The sequence below is a fragment of the Monodon monoceros genome, unplaced genomic scaffold, assembly GCF_005190385.1.
Source record: "Monodon monoceros isolate NGI ecotype Baffin Bay Population unplaced genomic scaffold, NGI_Narwhal_1 Super_Scaffold_6, whole genome shotgun sequence".
Classification (NCBI taxonomy): domain Eukaryota; kingdom Metazoa; phylum Chordata; class Mammalia; order Artiodactyla; family Monodontidae; genus Monodon; species Monodon monoceros.
In genome coordinates this window covers 71,872,344-71,897,166 of record NW_021703783.1, presented here as the reverse complement: position 1 = coordinate 71,897,166, position 24,823 = coordinate 71,872,344, and the positions used below count along the sequence as shown (strand labels likewise).

The window sequence follows — 24,823 nt, the reverse complement described above, 5'->3', positions numbered from 1 at the left end:
TTATCCTTCTGTGTAGTAAAGTGTGATTATTATTCCTGTGTAATAAGGTGTGATCGTTAATGGGGAAACTGCCTGAGGTCACACACATAATCAGCGGCAGAGCCAAGAATCAAACCTGAGCGTTCTGGCCTCAGGGTGTGTGTGCTCAACTCACAATGCAGGCATTGCACGTTATTGTGGTCTATCTCATCTGCTTGGCTTCAACTTTCATCTTCACACAGAATGTTTTTCTTCATTTGAGAAGGAAGTATAGCATTGCCAAACTTTGGTGGGTTTGTGGTAGCAGGTTTCATTTCCGGCGGCACTAGTTAACTAATAAGTAAACAGGCAGGAGCATGGCTAGGAGGTGGTCTTTCAGATAACGTCTGGCTTTTATCTCTTTCTTTTGTAGTTTCCACTCACTTTCGATAGGCACATCTCCAAAGGTGGTCTTGTCTGTAAAATGTCAACATTTCTTCCATCACTCAAGGTGGGAAGCAAGCCTTCATGCAACCCAAGGGCTTTTCCCATGTGAGAATTCACAGAGAAGGCTTCTACGTAAATCCTTCATTTCTTTTTTTTATTCCATAATTTAGATTGCATGATTTCTCCATAATTACTCACACTAGAGTCACTATCAAGATGACTGATTGGCTTCCCTGGTGGCGCAGTGGTTGAGAGTCCGCCTGCCGATGCAGGGGACACGGGTTCGTGCCCCGGCCTGGGAGGATCCCACATCCCACATGCCGTGGAGCGGCTGGGCCCGTGAGCCATGGCCGCTGGGCCTGCGCGTCCAGAGCCTGTGTTCCGCAACGGGAGAGGCCATAACAGTGAGAGGCCCGCGTACCGCAAAAAAAAAAAAAAGATGACTGATTATTTTAGTGCCTTAAAAATTGACCTCACATAAAATAGTTAATTTCTTATGACTTTTGCAGACATCAAGAGCATTAATTAATCACCTCTGTTTGATGCTCTTTTCCATTTAAACGATGTTCTCCTTGGAGATAGAGATGCAAGCAAAGAAGTTAACTATTTTCCTGCCATTGCTTACGTGACAAAAGCAGCTGGTTGGAGTGGTAAAGAGACCAGTGGGTGGGGTACAGAGCTTCTTCAAGCCTTAGTTCCAGGCTTTTAAAATTGATTACGAAAATTAATTATGATAGTGCATAACTGATATGGTTAACATGAGTCTTAATTGAGATAATGAATTTCAAGAACACAACACAGTGCCTGGCACAGAATAGGTGCGCTAAACATTTATCTTTAATATATCACATCAGCTTCCTGAGCAGTGGCCCAATTTTTGGCCATGATCATCTTCTTTTTACTAAGGTATTCATACTTCAAGACTAAAGCAATAGCCTCCTGATTTCCTTGATTCCAGTGTCACCACCCTGCACATGCTTGCTGGATTTGATTTGTTAAAATAAAATTGTATCATGTTACTACCTCCTTCAAGTACCTTTGATGACATCCAGATGCTAGCACGGGAATTGGCACATATTAATCATCAAATGAATATTTGCTGAACAAATGGATGAGTAAATAAGTGCCCCATGGGAGACTTTCAAGTCCTTCCACAGTCGTACTCTACCCTCATCTCTTTCCTTGTCTCTAGTTATTATCATAAACATGGAACATTTATTTATTGTGTGATATCCACATGTCAGACACCACTGTAGTTGTTGAATGTTCAAGGATGAGAAAAGAGCTCACAGCTTCTTTGAAAAGTGTCCTTTTAAGCCAAATTTATTTATTTATTATCTCTTGCTTTCTCATTGCCAAGGTTTTGATAGTGCTGTTCTGCCAGCCTAAAAAAGCTGTCCCTCTTCTTTCACACTCTTTTTATCCTTCAGGATTCAGCTCAAACTGTACCTTGTTTTGCATAAACACTTAGCTAACCACCCATATGTAAGGTGATCTCTCCCCTGTTCCTCTTCTGACTTGCTAAGACAATTATTTTTAATTACATCATACTTTACTTTGGCCAGGAGTTATAATTGTATAGTACATTATAAGTTCTATGGTACTACAACTCTAAAATGTTATTTTATATAGATATATATATATAGCTTATGCCCTATCTCCTCACTGCAGTGTAAGTCCTTTGAGGTCGTGCCCTTCACTTTATATTTTCTGTTTATTAGTATCCTCCACAGGGCCTAGTATTAACATTTTCTTCCAGAGTGGTTCATCCGTCAATATTTGCTGATTGATTGATTGCTTGATAGGTTACTAGATATTCAATAAATCTTGGCTTGGTGTCTCAGTACAACCTACTGATCAATTCTGTGAAAAGAATAATAAATCTCTTGACTGCACTTGACAAAAGAGATGCTCCTGAACATTCAAGAGTCAGAGAATTAAGGAACTGAATACCTCCTTGTCATGAAAGAGAGCCACGTATCTCCATACCTTTATCTTAATTCATAACTTACCCTGTCCTTGTTTCTATTCCCACTTCTCCTTCATTGTTCAGAGTAGAGATTCTTTACCTGGAGTCTCTGGATCCTTATAAATTTCAGATCCTTATGGATTTCAGCAGGGCGTGGAACCCACTAAAACATCATGCATGAAGAAAGCCAGACAGTTATTTTACAAGTACAAAGTAGAGGTTTAAACACAAGCTTATCTAACTGCAAAGTCCCTGTTTTTCCAACTATATCAAAGTTGAGGTGATATTTTGCGTTGCTAGCTAGACAACACCTTAGGCTAGGACAGGGGTGCGGTCTGATTACTGGACTGGAGTGTCCAAGGAAAGGTTTGTAACAACCATGCCCACAAGAGTGGCAGCAGCAGAAGCAACGACAAACACGTATATATTGTTTGAGATGTGTCAGGTGCAGTTCTAGATGCTTTATGTATTAATCTTTTTCTAAACCTTACCACAAAACTATAATGTAGGTAGTACTATGTTTAGACACATTTTATAGATTAGAAGCCTGAAAAACAGAAGGTTACGTTACTTATGCAAGGCACAAGGACACTGAACACAGTGGCGATAGGTTGAGGGAGTAGAGGCATATGGGGAAGAAAGAGGATGGCCAAGGTAATCGTTTTCTACCAATTTTGTTTCAAACTTGCATTCTAGGCCACCCTGAATTCCACCCTAGCCTTCTTTCTTGGCTAAAGAAGAAAATCTGTCTAGGGTGGCAAAAGAAAGAGCCAAACAACCCATTCCAGCTGCTGACCTTACTTTGAAGAGTCAGTCTGAGAATAAAACAGTCACATCAGGTTTGTGAAGATAATCACTTACTTCCAGACCTCTTTGAAAATAAAAGGGTGTCAGAAGGAGACCTTCCTAAGCTCTGGCATTCTTTACATCTTAGTATGCAGGTACAATTTACATCACTTGTATTTGATGTCGGTGAGAAAGAGTGACTAGCCTTGAAATGAACTTTGATAACATGCAGAATATAGTCACCCTGTTAACTAGTGGCTTGTCAGTAGAAATCACAGTTTAATTTGGTATCTGCTCTGTATTTGAATATTTCAAATATCTATACAGCAGCCAAGATTTCAGTGAACCCTACCCCCAAACATTCCAAGCCAGGATAAATTTCAGCCTCCTTTGCACAAGCATGGCTTCTAGCCTCAAAACTGTTTCATTTCCCATTTGATTGCAAGTGACCTAGGATTCTGACAATGGTCCTTATGGCTTCTTTGTGACTTGCTGTATATGACTTTGTTGTGACTTAATTTTTTCCATCTAAAAGTGGATATGACAACATATGTAACAACATCTGATTAAAGGTACAAATTTTAAATAATATGATATTCAGTAAAATCCTTGGGATTTTGGAGGTGAGGTTCTTACTAAAACTTAAAAGATAGAAATATTTTTTCCTGCACAAAGATAAAGTTTAAAAAGAATTGTAAAACTTGGTCACAGCTTTTAAACTAGTCTGCAAACACATGTTACCCAAGAATTTTTATTATTGATTTCCTATAACTTAAGAGTTTGATCTTTCTTAAAATGCAGTATAGTAATGGTAAACTAGATTAGGTATGAGAAGGTTTGGGTATTCATTTCTGTTGGGCTTCTTACTAGCTCTGTGAGCTTGGGTAGAGCATTGGACTTCAGTTTTCTCATCTATAAACTGGAAAGAGTAAAGATGATTTCCCTTGCCCAACTCAAGGGATTGCTATGATATACATCAGAAAACAATAAAGACTAACATTTACAGGGAGCTTAATTTATCCCAGCCATGCTCTGAATTATATGCCTTATTATACCTTTTGCCTCATTTCATCTTTATTTCAACATTATGTATTAGGTAATGCTTTTCATGTATTTTACAGATATGGGAACTGAGACTCAGAGAGGATAAGAATGCTGAGTTCATATAGCTTACTATCAGAGGGAAGAACCTGGATGTGAAACGTAACCAAAATGGTTCTGCTTTATAAAAGTAAGATGATCTACATATCAAGATAATGTGTCTTCTTCTCCTCCTGTCCTACATCTTCTTCTTCTTCTCCTCCTCCTTCTCCTCCCCCTCCCCCTCCTCCTCCCCCCCCCCCCCTCCTCCTCCTCCTCCTCCTTCTTCTTCTTCTTCCAATCCCCCTTCCCTCTTTCTCTCTCTCTCTCTCTGGTAACAATTACTACTGTTATTCATCATATACACTATAGCACTATAGTAGATTGGGCTTTGATAAGGAGCAAACCAGACCTGAGCAAAACAATAATCATGGTATGATCCATAGCTAATGATCTATCTTCATGTAATAGTCATTCATCAAGTGTTTCTTGAGAATTTACTATATACTTTGTGCTGAGTGTGGGGACTCTTACAAATATGAAGAGGATGTGCTTTATTCCTTGGGGTAAGAGATGTACATAAAAAACCATAATATGAAGAAGTGATTGCATGTTATAAGAATGAGATAAATGCAAGAGGAGTTCAAGTGGAAAAGTTAATTGATTCCAGGTAAGGGGAGCATGGATTTTGCACCAATGTCCAGGGAAAATATTTGCCTTTTCCTAAACCATGAGACTAACTGGGCATGGGTTTATTAAATGCCAAGGAGAAAAGGAGTGGGGTAAGGTGTTAAAATTATGGAGACTGGGCTTGGAAAATAAGACAAAATAGCATGTGATAGTACCCTTCCTCCCTTCTTTAGATGCACACTCAAAATTTTAATTTCTTCACATTTCATCAAGGCAAAAGTATATTTACTGTAGAATTGTGCACTTAGATAGCTAGAGGAGGGAGGGAGGGAGGGTGGAGGATGGGAAGGTTATCCTCTCATGTTTCACAGATGTTGATTTCAAGTTTCTACCTGGTAACAGCCTAGGGGCCAGGACATAAAGATACAAGTCAAACATAGAGACACATACAGAGAACTGACAGCATCCAGCAAGGGAATTACAAAAACTCAAAAAAGCTTCCACTGGCTGAATAAATATCTTTCCTTGAATTTGCACTTTCTATTTACTGAATTTGGAAAGAGCCATAGACTTTATTGCCATTTTCAAAGTTCTGAATTATATAAAAGTGTAGCCTATGAAAATAAAAATTTTCATATACAGGTTAAATTAAATTGTGATCAACTTCTAATATCTATGTGTTTCATTTAAGAAAAACACACACACAACTGGTAGACAACAAGAAAGGTTTTAAACTATGAGTAAGGAAAGTAATAAATGACATGCTTTTCATATAAAACCATGGCTTTCTTCCAGGACACTTTAGAAATACGTTCAAAATACATAAAAAACCTCCACAGTGTAGTACTTGAACTTGCACAAACAGCCCAAGGCAAGTAAGAATCCGAATGACTACTCATTTATTTTCACAGACCACAGTTAAAATAATTTCATTCCATTTGCTGGACTTACACATCCTGAAAGCAAGAAAAACTGTCATTTCGGTAATATGATAAATGTGACTTATAAACAAGACTAGAAAGGGTGGAAAAAAGGAGTAGGGTTGGGGGTGGGGAAATAAACCCTTTAGTTACAATTTTAGGGAAATGAATCCACACGGTAAAACAAATTCCAAGTCAAGTTGCTCCACTGCTATACTACAGAAGAAGTTTAGAATCTTAAGCAGATGAAAAAGGAATAAAGCATTTAAATGGGGAGAAAAAAAGGCCGATAAAATTTCTGGCTACAATACAAGAGACATATCATTACCATATGATCTAATGTGGGTGTCAGCCGGATTGTGTTCATTGAGGGAAACCTTATTTTTTAACTGTGCTATGGAGTAGAAGCAGGAGGTTTTCAACCTAGTGACAGTCACAGAGCAGCACCTGCCCCCTCCTCCTTTCCACACCTGCAAACTCTTTTGCCTGGGCTGAATATTTAGTGTAATTACATCTCAGCTTTGAGGGCTCCTGTGGCAGATCCCCGGATTAAAAGGTATGGTTTTCAATAATTGTCCTGAACTCTGCTACAGACTAATAAAACTTTGATCAAGTTGAGAAAAAAGGGATTATTTGGTAAGAGGAAAAAAGCAAACAATGTGTGCTAAACTTTTAGTAACCTTTATGCAGCATTTTAAACGAGTATTGCTTGAAAACAGAAAGTAAATATTTGGTAAAATGGTTGAATGCATTGCTTTAGTTCTTTCTCTCTGTTCTTGCAAAGATGTTTCTTAAGAAACTATAACCTAACATCATGACTATCTTTATTGATATATTTTTTATTTGTGCTAATTAAATGTTTAGCTCTTTGGGAAATGTTTATAGAAAAGTATTCTAGACTGGCGTATTATCCGTAGTTGGATTATATATTTAAGGATTTATTCTCCTCCTGAATTCTTGTATACTTTAAGAACTTTAAAACCTCAGAGAAGTGAACTCTAGTGATAACTTATAGAAGTCTAATGTATACTAGAAAATAATAGAAATTATCACCAGAGAGGTGAAAATAAACACTGAATATATTTATGCTGATTATTAAGGACTGAACTAAGATAATCTCACAGTTAGCTACATAATTTCTTAAATGTAAAGAAGAGACCCTGCCAGAATTTTCACTGCAAATAAAATTTTACTATAAGATACATTCACTATAAAATGAAAGTGGGGGTTATTTTTCTTTCTAATTTCAAAACAGGGTAACATGATGACCACTGGTTAAATGGACTCCCAGTGATGTAAATACCTGTGGCTTTTTCTTCAAATTGCTATTTTGACCAGAAAAAGAACCAAATGCCTCCTATAGTAGCCTTTATTTATGGATGGATACCGTTTTTACTGTTTATTTTTAACTTATTTCTATTATTATTGAGGTTTTAATTCACCTAGTGCTGGGGGATTTAATTTGCTCTGCATTTACAGCTTCACTTATCTCGTGAGGGTTAAATTTTGACTTCGAAAATCACACCAAAGGCTTAAATGACATCATACAAATGTTGATCTGAATGGTATAATGAAATGAAGTAGTTTAAGAAACCAGAAATCATTATTTTTGATAGAACACATAAATTATGGCAATGAGCTTTAGTAAAGTAGTGACATTCTTAGCAATTAGCATTTTAAAAAGAGGCATACATTCTAAGAATACTTAAAACAGTTGAAATGAAATTTTAATAGCATATCGTCTCAAGAATAGTCTCCTTGCTGTCTACATGGGCAACTGCTGGGGTTTTTTTGTTTATTTTTCTGATTTATTAAGAAAGGAAGGAAATGATTAAAGAAGTCATCAGTATCAACAGCCCACATTAATTGTTTTAAGATGCTGTGTTTTTAAGTACTATGACACTAATTTAAAGAAGTTATTTCATGGAGGACTTTGTATAAAGTACCTGGACACATATTATTCTTCCCCACGACATTCAGAGTTAAAATGCATGCACACGTGTGCACACACACACACACACACACACGCAAAATGATAAGTAATGGAAGCTTAAATGCTGTCTGAGTTCAGCTTCAACCAAAAAGAATATTGTGTAGAGAATTTGTACCATTTTAACAAGAGTAAACAAGTGTAAATGATAATATTCCTCTGAGCTAATGTTTAGTATTTCCTTTTTTGGATTTGTGAACCAGGCATTTTCTGCTCTGGAGAAAGATCAGAAAGTGACATCTGCATTAATTCTCGTGGCTATTTATTAAATCTGCAATTAGTTTGCTTCATTTTTCTCAAAAATTGTAAGACATTAAATATGCAAGGCTAGCAAACTTGTGGTAAACCATAAACATTGCATTTTAATGTGAAACAGACAGAAAACCACTCCCTTAGATCCAGTCCAAGGGAACACTGCCAAAACAATAGGGTCTCCTTTAAAAGGCAATGCAGTAACTGAGTGGGAATGGGTTTCTAAAGGAAACCTGATACTGAATTTAAAGGGGCAGTGTGAATAATAATCTTCGTGGTATTATTTAAATGAAAAGTCACTATTCTGTATTGCATACGTGCTGCCTGAGATGTGCGTCAGTAATAAATACAAACTAAGAATAAAATTGTAAGAAATTTTAAAACATTTGTTTCCCCTCTAGTAGATCTAGGCAAACATTTCCAGAAGATACATTAAGGTTAGAGCATACAAAGACTTTTTCTTTTCTGTATATGCTATAATTGGATAATGACTGAAAATAATTCTCTAATTCTAATTATGAATGTACAACTTTAATATGAACCCTTATAAATGTACAATTAAAGATGATGAGACTAAAGATAATATCTACAATGTGTTCTGGGAATACTTTGAGCAGTTTCAGTGGGGTTTGAAAATACAAGAACTCAAAAATAGACTGTTCCCCCATGATCAACTACTTTTTGTTATTCAGATTTATTAAGATTTTGTTATTCAGATACATTTAGTTCACTTCAGCCAACTAAACAACTGACTTAATAACATAGATGTACATATCTATAAGGGCTTGTTGAATGAATGGATTAAAACTGTCTGGATTTGTCGAAATCATACTTTCTGTTTGTCGATTTGTTTACAAAATAGTCCTGTTGGTAAAATCAGATAACATATAAGTCATATAAAAATCAGATAGGATTTTCCATATATGTTTATTAGTTTATTAAAAATGATTAGTTTGAGAAACTAGCCAATAGATTTATTTTAAAAACTGAATCTTGCTTATACCAAGTTGAGGTTATCAATTTGATATCTTTCTTATGCTAGAAATTTGATATTGAAAAAAGATAATCATATTTTTAAAAATCAGACTAGTTTGTTGCCTAGAACATATTGAATAACGTGTATTGTTAATAAATTGATGGTCAATTGAGTCATTTATGTGCAAAATATTGTGCAAGGCCCTGGTACACAACAAAGATTAAGACACGCCCTGAAGGAGTACATCTTCTAGTGGGGGGGGCGGGCAGGCCAAGCATGCGAAACAAATTACAATATAATGTGATAAGATCTTTAAAAGAGGTAAGCAACATGCTTTGGGAGCATAGAAGAGAGAGCAGCATCCTGCCTGAATGAGCCAGGGAATACGCAAGGGAATCCCATTATCTCACTTAGTCTTTACAACACTCTTACAAGGTAGGTATTTTAAATGGTGATTAGCTTTGAGTGTCAGGTTTGAGGTGGAGACTTGGAGTAGAGAGAAATATGGCTAGAAATATCAGTTGGTATCAAATTATGTATGATCTTATATGCAACAAAGGGGATGTAGACTTTATTGGCAAGCTGTGAGAAGTCAACAAAGGGTTTGCGGTAGAAAATTAATACAATGAAATTTAATTTTTAGAAGATAACTTGGGCAGCAGAATGGAAGATGGCCTGGAGCAGAAGAAATATTCAAGGCTGAGTCCATCTGGAAGCTCTTGTTCAGGGAGTGATGAGAAGGGTCTGGACCAAGATAAATACAGTGGGGTGGAGAAATGAGATTGGCTTCCAGAGATATTTCTGAAGCAGTAATTGGAGACCTCTCATGTGTACAGACAAAACTTTATTTAACTGTGGCATGGCTTGTGTTGAGTGAGCATTGAAAATTCCAAAGTGGTTTATCATCATAATAGTTTTGCAGGTGGCTTGACTATGTAACCCATGGTCTTAATTCAGACCCAAATTAAACCAAGCAGATTCAAGTACTATTCAAATTTTTCTCCATAAGTAAATAGCTGTGCGAGTTAATTTCTAATGTACCTTGTTACCTTCCAAATATATTTCTAACGCTCTGCTCCTAACAATAAATAAAATATTACTTTTTATTCTTTTCTCTATGCTCATTCCACTGTCAGGTGTTACTTAAGAGTAACCACATACACTAGGCAAGGCTACTCTTCTAAACCTTTCATTTGTTTCCTAGGTTCCCTGGTTGTGAAAATACATGAGATAAATCATGAAGGCAACTTTCATCTTCCTCTTGCTTGCACAAGTTTCCTGGGCTGGACCATTTCAGCAGAAAGGCTTATTTGACTTTATGCTGGAAGATGAGGCTTCTGGGATAGGCCCGGACGACCGCTTTCACGAAGTTCCTGAATTAGAGCCTCAGGTGCCAGTGTGCCCCTTCCGCTGTCAATGCCATCTTCGAGTTGTCCAGTGTTCTGATTTGGGTGAGTGGGGTGCAGGCTCTCTTCACCTACCTTGTCTGCTTTATTCATGGGAATGGCTTCTGTGGGAGTTTAACATTTTCAGTTTTAATTTCTGCAATTCCAAATGTGAGAGACAGTGCCACCTAATGAGGAGTAAGGGAAGCAGAGCAGGAGAGAAAGAAATAGCTTTGAAGTTAGGGGACTTTCTTCTAAGTCAGGGCTCCATCACTTTGCAATCTTGGAAGAGTCACTTAAAAAGAAAAATCATCTTTCTGAGCTTCATGGCTCCCATTCTGTAAAATAAAATTTTGAACAAAATAATATCTTATGTTCTATGATTCCAGGGTGATAGCTTATTTTAATTTGATGATTTGCTCTCATGAAATCTTAGATATTAAGAAAACCTGGGTGATCTCTCTACTCTTGGCTTAGCCCAGATAAAAGTTTGAACATTACTAAATTGTAAAGCATGCAGAGTTATCAAGAGCAAAACAAGTAAACTTTTAGAACAGAAATTTATCTTTCAAGTACCAAAATACTCCCTTAATCCCTGGGTCTTAGTTTTGCCTCTGCCTTTGGCGTTTTGTAATCTAGCTGTTTATATTCTTTAGAAAGTTTCAAAGGAAATCTTTATAACTAAGTTGTGGTATAAATATTCAACATAATCGTGAAGCATATATCTTTACCCTAACACTGTAAATACAGTTTGATTTATTAGCTTTCAAGAAAAATTTGGCCTGGGAATTCCAAAAGCAATATACTCAGAAGATAAATCTCCAGAAAGTTCGAAGCCCCAGCAGATGGGCCAAAAGGGAATGAATTTAGTTTACATGGCAGCTGATTCACATTCCTCTTTTTTTTTGGTTCATTTTTCTTACTGGAAAGAAAAAAAAAATCCACACAGAATGATTCTGCCATGGTGCATTTCCTTATAGAATAAACCCCATAGCTTTGTAGAGCACTTACTTTTGAAATCCTATATTTATTCAGAATATGCTTTCTAGGAGTATTTTGCAGGAAAATTTGCTACTAACTCCTAGAATTGGAATAAACTACATACAGGAACCCAGGAAAATGTAAAACATGTTAAATAGTGACAACTGAAAAACAAACACTTTGAGATAGGTTCTTTGATGCTGGCATGTACTGTATAGCCATTTAAACCCAAATAAAACGTGTAAATAAAGGCTTTAAAAAGGCTCCAGGATACTTCCACTAGATTAATTAATTGACTCATTAACTCAGAAAATATATTGAGATCCCATAACGGGTCAGATCTGTTCTGGGCCCTGGGGAGAAAGGGATGAGGAAGACAAATATGGTCCTAGTTCTTGTGGGTCTGATATTCTACTGGTGGTAGTTATTCCTTTTTGGAATTGTGTATTAGAGACAAGGGGAATCATATTACTAGCAAATTCTACAGAAACTTTTATGGCATCTAGAGATTACCTCCATTACTGGTTTAGACAGGAAAATAATGGTGTTAAAAATATCTGAAGAAGGGAATCACCCTATGATGGATATACTAGTGGTAAAGTTTTTCAAATATTGCAAAAATGGCCGAGTTCCTAAGAAATGTGAGGCAAATGGAATCTCACTTTGCCTGAGAACAAGTTTAAAAGGATCCATAACTACCCCCCACTACACATATTATCAACAATAAAGAGTTGATATTTTTCAGGAAGCCTTGTCCAGTCACTTCACTGAAGTTTTATTCTTCCAAAAATATGGTTTTACTTTGCTTTCATGATAAATAACTCATAAAGCTTGACTCTGATTAAAGCATTGGGACAGTTTTCTAATTGTCTATCACAAAAAAACTCCCAAGCCTATTGCTCAAAACTAAACAGAAAAATGTAGCCTTAGGGAACATCAAGTTCACTGATGTGGATGTCTCATGATACAGTTTTTTGGTTGTCCTTGTTATTGTTTTGCTTTGTTTATTTTGTGTTGTTTTCAGATGAGAACGTTTTCCAAGTTATCTTTTTCTCTAAGAGCCCAGAGTGTACATCATTCCTTTGGGCTTACTGATCTTGTATACAGAAGTAGTAGCTAAGATTATAATAATGATTCATTTTGGGGAACCATGTTTAAAGGGGAGTACTGAGTTCCAATGAGCAATGGCCTCAACCAAGTTACTTTTATTTTTTTTTTTCACATGTGCATATTTAAATATATTGTCCAAAAAATCAGTCAGATATTTCTGAAACAGAAAATACATTTCTTAAAAGGAAAAGCAATCCACTGCCTTTAAAGAAAACACTGTATTCACATTTTCAACTACTGCATAGCCTCTGCTCCCTTTATGATCACAGCAAGCTGTTCAGAGCCTTGACATTTTCATCTGTAGAGAAATCACAGTCAGTCTTAGAGATTCGATTATCTGTGTAAGGTACCTGACCCATAGTAGAGCCTCCATACATTTTTTCTATATGATGATTATGTGGAGTAAAAGATGAAAGAAGCATAGGAAAAAGCAGAGAAGGGGAAAAGGGCAACCTCACTCATAGTAAAGGCAATGCAGTTTATTTTATTTTTTGTTTTAAGTTCTCTAGTAATCTGAACATGAAGCTTGAATTATTATAGCAAAGAAAAAATGAAATGCACTTTGGGGTGAGAAATGTGAATGCCTATTTATACCAAGGACTAATATTTTCTTAAGGATTATTCTTGCTAGAGCTTTTAATGAGCAGAGCGGAGCTTCAGTGTTGAAGGACAATAGAGCTTTGTCATCTTATTATCTACATAATGTTTAATATAAGCAAACATGTCTTATTCAAAGGTCTGACTATTTTTGCCAGTAAGAAGTATTTCTGACAAAGTTAAACAACATCAAAATTTTAAACAGTTCTTTCAAACCTAAGATATAAAAACTGTGAAATTAAAATTGAATAATCAGTCCGTGGGAAACTTGAGGTGTTCAAGAAGATCCATTGACTGTTTTAGTCCCTAGTTCCAACTTATCAGAATAGCATTATAATATGTTTTTCTAGAGCACGGGGGATTGAAAAAGTAAACACATATTTTAGCCTGTCTAAGAAAGTAATGAATTCTCCATTGATATTGGCCAAATTATTTGGCTGAACTTGTAATTTAACTTGTAATTTGAACCAGAATTTTATGAGACCCATATCTTCTTGTCTTTCTTTATCTATCCTCTCAAGACATAAAAAATCCACTCATAATTATAGCATTTATAAAAATAACAATATAAAAGTCAACGTAGGATTAGCAAATTCAGAACCCTATGGGTTTCCTTAAAATAATAATCCCACAATGTTACTCATTCTTGTCTGAATGCCCTAATATTAATCCTGTGATTGGATGCTTTGTTTTATGTACTTAGTATCTTAAAGGAAGACAGTTCCCTTACTTATGTACTCTTTGGCTCAGCCATTCATCTGTGGATCAAGTGTCACCAAGAAGCATTATTTGGTACCGACCTTCATCTCATTTATTAAAGGCACATCAGCCCTGCCAAGTGAAATAAGCATAAGTATTCTTCCAAATTAAAGCAATATTTATTGACATATTTCTTATAAACAACTTTCAAAAGAATTGAAATACCCTTAAAAATATTTAATAGTGGAAAGATCTTGGGTCATGCAGTTCAACACCTCTGAACTCAAGTCCTGCGTTACCATTTATTACCTGTAACTTTGAAACTTTCAAAACCTGTTTCCTCACTGGATAAATGGGAATATCTCTTACCTTATTAGGTAAGAATAGAAAATATTTATAAAAACATTTTTCATAGTAACTGTTATGTTCAGTTGACCATTTCATACAAAGTCAGCTAATAACACGAAGTTATTTCTCATGATGTTCTTTATTTTTATGTGAAATTGAGAAACACTAAGTATATGGCTTGTCAAGCTGGATACAAAATAGCACCTTCTCTCCCCTCCCCGCAAAGAAGGCCACATCACAAAATAGATAAAAATTAGAAAATTGTATAATTATCAAAATAGTATTCTCCAAATACTATTCCTTTGAACAAAATTGGTTTGGTTGAGTAGAGAGAACAATAAAGCTTTTGGCTATTTAATAATCACAGATGATTCATAGCTTGCATAGTTAGCCCTCTAGACATGATGCCAGAAGATGAAACATTTTATTTTGCCAAGCAAAAGCGTTGTAAATAACTAATGGTCCCTAAAATGTACCTCATAATGCAAAGGATATTTTACTTTTTAAAAATCTCAGGAAAATGTACAACCCTTTAAATTGCATAAAGTTAGTTTTCTTCTTTTTAATCATTTTGCCTCAATAGGTGGAAATTTTGTTAGTGGTCACCACTTGGGACACAGATGCCAGAGCTTGTCTCTTGTTTGGGGAAACTGGTTTTCCAGAAGCAAATCTTATGCATGAAGTAAATGAACCATTAGACTTCTTCTGTGAAATCATCCTAGAAGAATAAATTAGGACTATTTGTAGAGGGGCAGAGAATGCTGGAAGCTTAGTTGCTTTCATTGTTTATATCTAGCTTTACAGCAGCAGGGATGTGGGGTGACTCTCATTCAGAGTTTCAGATGCATCAAAAGGGTATCTCTAGGATGTGGTGCAAGAAGGAGGCTGTGCACAGAGCATGCCCATGGGTTGCCTAAAATAGTTTTGGGTAGGGATAGAGTATGACAGATCTCAGATGCAGCAAGAGGAATGCTCAGGTGTGATCCAGATAACCAAAGCCCTGACTCAAGGGGCTAAAGGTGAGAAGGAGGAAGAGAGGGGTCAGAGAAGGCCAAAGGAAGCATCTGTCTCCTTGACCTGACTGACAACTGACATTTCCCTGGTTTCCTTCTTAGTCCCAGGAGGGAGAAAGAGGCAGCTGTGTGGGATCAAGGCATTTGGTTAGACTGCAGCTGCGATGCATTCTCCTCTGGAAGATCATTTCTGGCTCCAGAGGACAGGATGGGAATAGGTTAGTCAGAATATCAATTTCCTGGATGAAAGAGAAAATGCAGGAGACCCTCTAATCTTAACTTTTCTCCTTCAAAAGAGTAGCAAGAAAATTATATATTTCCTTGAAAATAAGGATAAAGAAGAATTAACCCAGTTTGCAATCTAGTCTTAACAGAAGGAAGAAGCCCTGTAGCAGCTACACTGTAACACTCAAGATTCAATTAACCCTTGACTCAGTCTGAAGATGGTTTTGAGGCAAATTCTGAAGCTTGTCTACTTCTGTGCTTTCACTGTAATCTATATTTGCTTTGATGATTCTGCAATAATCAATTATATGTACATAGATAATAATTATTCATTATCTTTAATTACTTATTTAAATATTTACTTTCTCTACCAGAAGAAGAGCATGGTGATAATTTATCTTTGGTCTTCACTCCAAAAAATGCCTTATACTTGGTAGGTTCTCAAACATCAATAAATGCTCGATAAGTGAATAAATTAACATATGCATGGCTTAGTGCTTGAATGAGTGCATAGTTCTACAATATTCTTGATTCTCTCAAGCTGGAAACAGGGTGGAACATGGCTGACTGGAAATTAGGAGTCATGGAACTGTAGCGTATCCTTTCGTATTCTTTTTGAGGATGACTATAGAACCAGGAAGCTTAAACCTTCCTTAAGTTATTTGGAAAGAGAGTCGAATTAAAATGATGTTCTATTATTTCTGAATCCAACTGCCATCAGAGTCGAATTGCTACTTTTTATGAGGAAAAGGGGGAAACATTCCTGCCTTTGGAAGAAATGGTTTTTGATGGAGCTGGGACTCCTACATATTATTTTGATCATATGCCAAAACTAAAGTGTATCACCACTGACCTAATTATTAAATTGAAGACAGAAATATAAAAACATTTTGGAAATCAACAAGAATAAATCTTGGAGTTTGGACCCCTGCCACAGGGCAGAAAACAACAAAAAAAAGGCATGATGTTTTAGGACGACCTGGCCTTTGTCCAACATGATGTTTACCAGATTGATGAAATTTGCTAGCACAACAATACTATTCATCACTGAGACAACTAGAAAAAAAAAGTACAATTCTTATTAGCCTTTATTTCAGAAATGACTTTTTGGTAATGTCTTAAATAGAGTTTTATTTACTTTAATTAATAACCCTATTTTAAAGAAGATAAAGTTTCCTTTACTGAATTTGGAAGAGCAACTAAATAATTCAGTCTAGCCTTGAAAATAATTGCATTTTGATGGGAGATTTAGAATTATATTAAAGAATGCTCATTGAAAAATAATTAAATTTAGGAAACCACTTTTTTCCTGTTACTATTGCTGAATAAATATTACCTCAAAACTTAGTGACTTAAAAAATCATTTTATTTTGCTCATGATTTAAGCTACAGGGAATTTGAGCAGGGCTTAGAAGGGCTGCTCTCACTTGGGGTCTCTCATGCATTTGTAGTCAGGTGTTGGCTGAGGCCATAGCCATGGGGAGGATGGCCCAGACTGGACCTAAGACAGCTCACTCTCATGACTGGCAGTGTGTTCTGCTGTTGCCTAGGAGCTCAGCTCTTCTGTCATCTGGAGTGTCTCACATGGCCTCTCCAGCATAGTGGTCTCAGTGTAGAAAGACTTCTTACATGACCCCTCGATGCCCCCAGAGTGAGCATCCCAGAAGAACTGGGTAGCAGCTGAACAACCTTTTCTGACCTAGCTCCGGAAGTCATGCTCTGTCACCTTCACCACGTTCCATTAGGTCAGAGAGACATCATAAGGCCATGCCACATTTGAAGGGATAGGAATTTGACTCCATCTTTTGAGGGGTTGGACAAGTGTGTATTGGATAAGAACATGTAAGATGGGAGATATAATTAATGCCAAGGAAGGCAGAAAGGATGGGAGGGAGGAAGGGAGGGAGGAAAAAAGGGAGGGAGGGAGGGAGGGAGGGAGGAAAAGAAAGGAAAGAATATCCTAATATAAACAAAGACTGATACTTTACAGATTTGCAAGCCTGTAGGATTTGCCATAATTGAACTAGGGTTAAATTGACCGTGAACAGCTTTTTGGGGGGTCTAATTGTTTTTTGGGAATATGTGCCTACTAAACTGAGGGGTTATCATCCAAAAGTGGGGGGCTTGGTAGACGAGTTGTCCAAAGGTCTTGAACTTCATGGGAAAAATGATGACTATAACAAACCCACAAAATGACAAGAAAAACCAACTCAGAATCAAGTGCGTTAGGTGAAAAGTCTGTGTGCGATAACAACTGAAAAATAGATTGCAGCTTTCAGGATAATATGCATTATAATTGTATTGTACAGAAAATAAAAATAACAATCATTTGTCACAGACTTACAGACTAATAATCAGCAAGATAGAGTTTTACCCTCTCTTCTCATTATTGATAATAATTACAGGTACCAGGAGTTGGGATCCTGCTATGCACTATAGTAGGAAATTATTTTCTAGAATAGCTTGTTGAATTCTGACCCAGTTGCATCCTAATAATTTGGGAGATTTACTATGAGAATATGTACCTTTATGAAAGAAGGATGTGAAGAGATGATTGTAACAAAACATAGAAGAAAAGATCTTGAAGCCATGGCCATGAACTTTTCACAGTGGGACAGCAGAATACACTATGATTTTAAAACTAATCAGTCAAAACTTGATTTCTGTACATAGGGCAGTAAGATCAAAGCGCTCAGGAAAAATAGTCATTTGTCCTTGCTTACCCAGAACTTACAGAAAAGAAAGAAAACTAAAATGTGGTCTAATACATAATAAGTTGATAGATCAGAATTTTGGAGGAGTTTGTTTTCTGGAGTGGTTATGACAAATATTATAGAGGGGGGTTGGGATAGTGGGTACACTTCAAAGGACTGTTAGAACGGAAGTGGAAGAAAATGAGTGGGTGGAGTATTCCATAAAACAAATTATATGAACAAAATGAGTAGCTGGGAATAAGCACAGGATGTTCAGGGGACAGTGTAGATCAGCATCTTTTAAAAATATGTACATCGTTTCCATGCATCCATGGCATATCAGGTAGTTCTAGAGTGAGGACTCATGCATCTTGTTCTTGGTTTAGTTTAGCCATGAGGCACTGTGGAGAAGCCACTTAACTTCATTAGGTTTCTGTTTCTTTACCTATGAAAAGAGAGTATTAGACTGGCTTGAAAGTTCCTGATTTCTGGGACAAGTAAAATTTTTTGAATGTTGAACAAGTTACTTTCTTATGAAGGTCAAAACCAAATCCAACAAAATAACAACAACCTGGCATCTGCTATCAGAATCATTTTTTTAAAGAAGGTATATTTAAAATGGAGGCAGGAGCTAGTCTCAGAAATGTGTGTGTGTACATGTGTATGTGTGTCTAATAATTTACATTAAAACTAACCAAATTGCCCTCATAGTTTTCTGATTATGATATAGACTGATAAGAACCTCATCATAGAGTCTACCTGATCAGAATTTGGAAACCATAGATTAGCTGATACTCAATGGTCCTTCCCTTTGTGACATTCTAAGAACTCATAGCTAGGATAATTTCCCCTTTGTATTCTGCCTATACTTTTTGAGTGAGCTAGTTAATACCTCAATACCTTGTCTAGCCCTTAACTGTACAGCATGTTATTGGGTCTGATGTCAGAATAATTCTTGTTGGGGATACAAATAGGTATGATAGGAAAAAAATATATCCTGTTGGAAGCCAGGACATTAGGCTTTTCGTCTGCATTTTGTCACTCCTAGCTACATGAGCTTGTTCATGTCACTGAACTTTTTCTAAAAATCATCTGAAAATATGATATTATCATACTGCCTTACCTGTCTCATTGGATTGCTGTGAGGTAAATGAGATAACATATTTTCAATTTTCTTATAAATTTAAAGCTAAATAAAGTTTTAATAGTAAAGTGCTGATATGTGATGTCCCTCAAATGAATATGAATTTTCTAGTAATTCAGAGAAGATTGTAGGCTTATGATTTTAATCATTATAACAACTCTCTAAGAACTAAGCTGCAGGAACCACAAGCCTGGTTTTTTTTATGCTAAATCTTCAGGGAAAAGGTGTAAATAATTCACCCCAAGCAGTTCCTATTACTATAAAATTCTAGGATGACATAATCAAAATTGTCAGCCATCCAGATATATCATTTTCTCTTCACATCTGAAATGCATCTTCACTTTGGCATTGAACAATTGTTAAGGGGGCCACTATAATATAAGTTCAACAATGTATAAAACTAAGCATAAGTGGGAATTAAGACTTTGACAAAGAAGCCCACGAAGTAATGATGAAATGTAGGCAGTAACTTTTCTCCAAATGAAAGGAAATGTGCCTTTTCTGCGTTGAAGAACACTAATTACCAAAGATTTGGCAGAAGTCTACCACTCTTAATTGCATGAAATTAGCAAACTGACATTTCTGAAAATGGCAGTGATCATGAGTGTATAGTGCAGTTAAATATCCTCCTACAAGGTAGCTGTTCTGGTGGTTTGCTGTTCATCGCTGAAAACACTTCATTTTTGTTATTTCTCTGTGAACTATTTCTGTAGTGAGTTCTTGGACTATTTATGCATGTGCAGAATTACCTGCACTTTGATATTCAAGTTTATAACCATAGCTGATCACTGAATTGGGAACTAGACTTTTTGCCATTATCAACAGAACAGTGATAATGTGAACAAAAAAATTTGGGGGGGAAGAAATCAGAAGTTGGTATTTCAGATGCATTTTCTGTAATTTTCATGGCAATATGAAAATAGGAATATGGTTAGCATGATAATTTACCTGTATGCTTACATAAGATTGAAAATTGAAAAGATATCTTCCCAACATAGCAGTTATTATATACCCTGTTTCAATTTTCCTTTTAATTGAAGACTGTAGATTGAACCCTTTTTTCCATGAGGATGTAGGCAATTTCTGTTTTGTTCCTGCTATATCCCCAGAGCCTAATAAATTAATGGTGTCTAAAAGGTATTCAATAAGATGTTATTGAATGAATGAAAGAATGATCTTCAGCACTTTAAGTCTAAGATATGATGGAGGGGTTGAAAAGCGTTTTTGATTTACGTTATGCAATCTTAAAATATGAAAATGACCATAGGAATTTGAGTTAATAAAATATCAAATTTTTGCTTACATCAATATGGAACAAAGCCAATGGAAGAAAGAAAGGAAAAAGGCTATATAATTTAATATTTTCTTCGTTAACGTTCATAATGATAATTTATTTTATTTACTTTTTATTTTTTAATTTTTTATTTTTTTTGCAATACGCGGGCCTCTCACTGTTGTGGCCTCTCCCGTTGCAGAGCACAGGCTTTGGATGCACAGGCTCAGAGGCCATGGCTCACTGGCCCAGCCGCTCTGCGGCATGTGGAATCTTCCTGGACCGGGGCACGAACCCGCGTCCCCTGCATCGGCAGGCGGACTCTCAAGCACTGCGCCCCCAGGGAAGCCCGATAATTTATTTTAAATGCCATACCTTTTGAATAAAAGCAGTTGATCCTTATACATCTAGTTGAATGACTATTGAAATGTCTTTTTTTAATGCCATAGAGCATTTGGTTTTTCAATGTGTTTACATTTATAAACTAAAAACAATAACTCAGTTATTTAGATCTAAATTTAAAGTCCAAAAGTAATGCTTCATATAATAATTTTTTTTTTTTTTTTTTTTGCGGTACGCGGGCCTCTCACTGTTGTGGCCTCTCCCGCTGCGGAGCACAGGCTCCAGACGCACAGGCTCAGTGGCCATGGCTCACGGGCCTAGCCGCTCCGCGGCATGTGGTATCTTCCCTGACCGGGGCACGAACCCATGCCCCCTGCATCGGCAGGCGAACTCTCAACCACTGCGCTACCAGGGAAGCCCTCATATAATAAATTTTAGAGAAGTTATATTAACAAATTTTGTTCATTTTATTCTGATTAGCTACATATCTATTGGTCATAAAATTGATACTGTTTTAACGTTCCAATTAAAACTGAAAGAACCATTCTCCTAAAAGTTTGGATAAATTTTCAAGTTTTTGACACAACAGCGTGGTTGCATATTCACATAATTTTAATTTTATATGTAGATCTGTGACAGCGTTAGGTTTATCAAAAGGATCTTTGATGATTTGGCTAAAGCTCTTCTCTACTGAAAGGATATCTATGTAGAAAAATACAGGTTTACAAATCACTCCCACTTAACACTTATCAAAGGAATGATTTTCTAAGACAAGAACAATGAGGTAAAACACACTGTGTACTGAGACATTTGAACCACACCTTACAAAATATTAATTTTCCTATTATGCAGAAGAGTAATTACATGGGGTAAATAATGTACCTGTTTATGATTTTTTAAAAAAATCATTTGACTTTGTTGGAAAAGATAGAACAGGTATTTTAAACTACAGTTGATATAATTCCTAGAAGAAGAAAAATATGGTAGCAGTAAAACTATCATTGAAACATTGATTTCTCTGTAAACCATCCTTTGTGATTCTGTAGTCATGTGTCCCTTTTCACTGAGTGCACATTGCTTTTACTCTCATGCTAGGTCTGGAAAAAGTGCCAAAAGATCTTCCCCCTGACACTGCACTGCTGGACCTGCAAAACAACAAAATAACTGAAATCAAAGATGGAGACTTTAAGAACCTGAAGAACCTTCACGTAAGAATTATTATTTATTTGAGTTATAACAAGATCTTACTCAAAGTATTTTTGAAAACAAAACTTAGGTAAGGCCAAGATTACCATACGGTAATAAATAAGCACATAAGTGTTTATTAAATTCTCTTTTTAGGGGGTGATAAAGGAGCAAAGCACTATATTCATTAACCCCTAAAAAAACATCCAATTTTCTTACATATACCTCATATAACTTTAGTATTGGCTTTCTAAAAGATATGTTATATCTTAATCTTCTCACACATTTTATCAATAAAAATCTTTATCTTCCCAATTAGAATGTACTTCAATAGTGGAACAAAACACAAAATGGACTGATCTTAGTATTATTTTATTTCATTGTTTCTTTTGTTTTCTTTCATTCGTTTTCTAGGACATGCAAATGGCTTTGTAAAGGCTCAAAGACTGGCACCAAGAGAAAAAAAATAAATGTCTATATAGCTATATATTTTGCTTTGTATTTAAGATTATGCATGCTGCATCCTTATCTGTATCTGTGTTTTTATTCTGCTTTTTCACTTACTTCTACTCTATTGTAATGTAACACATCCAGTCTACCAGTCAGGATTCCAGCAGAAAAGAGATGGCATGATCAAGGCAAGATTTAGTTATCAACTTTCTGACAGCCAAGATGAGAAAAGCAATAAACATTTATCCATTAGGAGAGAATTTACCTGATTTTTTCCCGTTGCGGAGCACAGTCTCCGGATGCGCAGGCTCAGCGGCCATGGCTCACGGGCCCAGCCGCTCCGCGGCATGTGGGATCCTCCCGGACCGGGCCACGAACCCGTGTCCCCTGCATCGGCAGGCGGACTCTCAACCACTGCGCCACCAGGGAAGCCCAATTTACCAGATTTTTAAAAGGAAGCAAAGAATTTTTCCTTGAGATTTTAAGATTGCCCATGGAACAATTAACAAAAATAATAGCAAGTAATAAAATGGCATCATCAAATTACTGAAGTATCCAACAATATAAGCACATTACGATATAAGTAGTGAATATTTCGGGCACTAAGTAAGAGAAGAAAAAGACATGCTCTCATATCAGTTTACCCAGTTAATGTTATTGGAGAATATGGAACAAAGGCGACATAGAGGATTAGCAGAATTTTGAAAGGAAGGGAAGAGAGTTTTCTGTGCAAGAGGAAAGGAAAGGCAGAAGAAAATGAGCAGCAGACAAAAAGAGAAGATGGCTAAAGTGAAAGATACAGGCTCCAAAGTAGTGGAAGGTAAGGCTTGTGCTGGAGATCTCGAGCCCTGGACCAATGGGATCCTCCTCCACTGATAGGCTACTGGACATGGGCCCCTACTCACCTTCTCTCTGCTTTCATGTTATGATTTCACTGGGAGTGAAATGCTGGAGGTACCAGCAAAGTTTGTCAGTGAGTATTTAAACTATCATTGGAATAAGTTAAAAGAGGTGATAATAAAAAATGAATATATTAGTTTCAATAAACTAAAATATGAAAAAGCTTCATTTTTTGGCATAACTTTAGCCTAAAGCTACTTTTTTAAGGAAGGAAAGTTCTCTTATACCCAACTTCCTGTATGTTTAAGTATAATCTCAATAATTTTTTTAAACTCCTCATACCTTAAATAAGAGATACTTAGTTTCTGTGACATTCTCACTGAATCTGGTGTTTGTAACAATGTGTTCTTTCTTTTCCCCGTCTCCTGCTAAGTATGTTTTTAGGCAACTTATCATCTTGGCAATCTCTTTCTTTCTGCTTTAGAGTATACACTGGAGGAAGACAGAGTTCATTAGAGCTTCTAACCATTTAGAGGATGTTAAACAGCTATTTTTCTCTTACTCTTTCATTCATGACCATTTCTATCCCTGTTATTATGCAAATAAACATCATAATTTCAGCCAGGAAAGCCACCCTTGAATGAGAAGGGAGAGAAATAAAAATTTACCAAGGATTAAAATAGAAAGGATTTAACAGAAAAATGTTGCCTTTTTCTCAATAATTTTATTAATTTACAACCGTGCCTCACTATGAGCAGTATATATTGCTTAAGAGTAGTTGTATACTTATATATAGCAGAAAAAAATACATAATTATTCCATAAAGCAATGGAAAATTCAGTATAATAATATCAACATTCAATATATTTCCTTTGAATTAAAGCTTAATAAATCTAATTTTTAAAGTTTTTAATTAAAAATAAACAAAAATTGTCAAAGGTTGAATAATAGCAAACACTTCTTTAGCCATTACTATATACTAGGCACTGTTCTTAATATCTTGTATACATTAACTTGTTTGATTCTTATAACTATTCTAATGAGGTAGACACTCTTGAGAGCACCTTTAACACAGATGAGGATACTCAGGCACAGTGAGGTTATGTTACTTGCTTACTGTCACACAACAAATAAGAGCCAGAGTTTGAGATCGAACCTCGGGAACAGTCTGGCTTGAGTCTGTGCACTTATAAATTGCCTGTAAATATGACAGTAACAATAAAATCCCTTAAACAACACCTGGTACAGTGTGAGCCCTACATAAATGGCTTTGGAGAAAATTGTACATACTATTAAGTCGGGTTTCAACATTTTTTTCAGTTTTATTGAAATATAATTGATATACAGCACTACATAACTTCAAGGAGTACAGTATAATGACTTGACATACATATATTGCAAAATGATTACCATAATAAGTTTAATTAATATCCATCATCTCATACAGATATTAAAAAAAAAAGAAGAAAAACAAATGTTTTCCTTGTGACAAGAGCTTTTAGGATTTATTCTCTTAGCAATATTCAGGCA

General features: G+C 36.1%; 1 protein-coding gene across 3 annotated transcripts in view; it reads left to right on the top strand.

Annotated features, from left to right (window-relative positions):
* The first annotated feature begins 4,281 nt into the window (after window positions 1–4,281).
* DCN (decorin) overlaps window positions 4,282–24,823 on the top strand; it is a 38,535-nt gene continuing 17,993 nt past the window's right edge. The window contains exons 1-3 of one of the 3 annotated variants that reach the window (XM_029206518.1): window positions 4,282–4,391; window positions 10,213–10,459; window positions 21,914–22,026. In XM_029206518.1, the coding sequence (XP_029062351.1) occupies window positions 10,246–10,459; window positions 21,914–22,026 (327 nt within the window). In that variant the 5' untranslated portion in view covers window positions 4,282–4,391; window positions 10,213–10,245. Of the gene's footprint in view, window positions 4,392–5,978; window positions 6,347–9,271; window positions 9,444–10,212; window positions 10,460–21,913; window positions 22,027–24,823 lie in introns of those variants that run through there. The other 2 variants (XM_029206516.1, XM_029206517.1) reach the window with 2 other exon arrangements.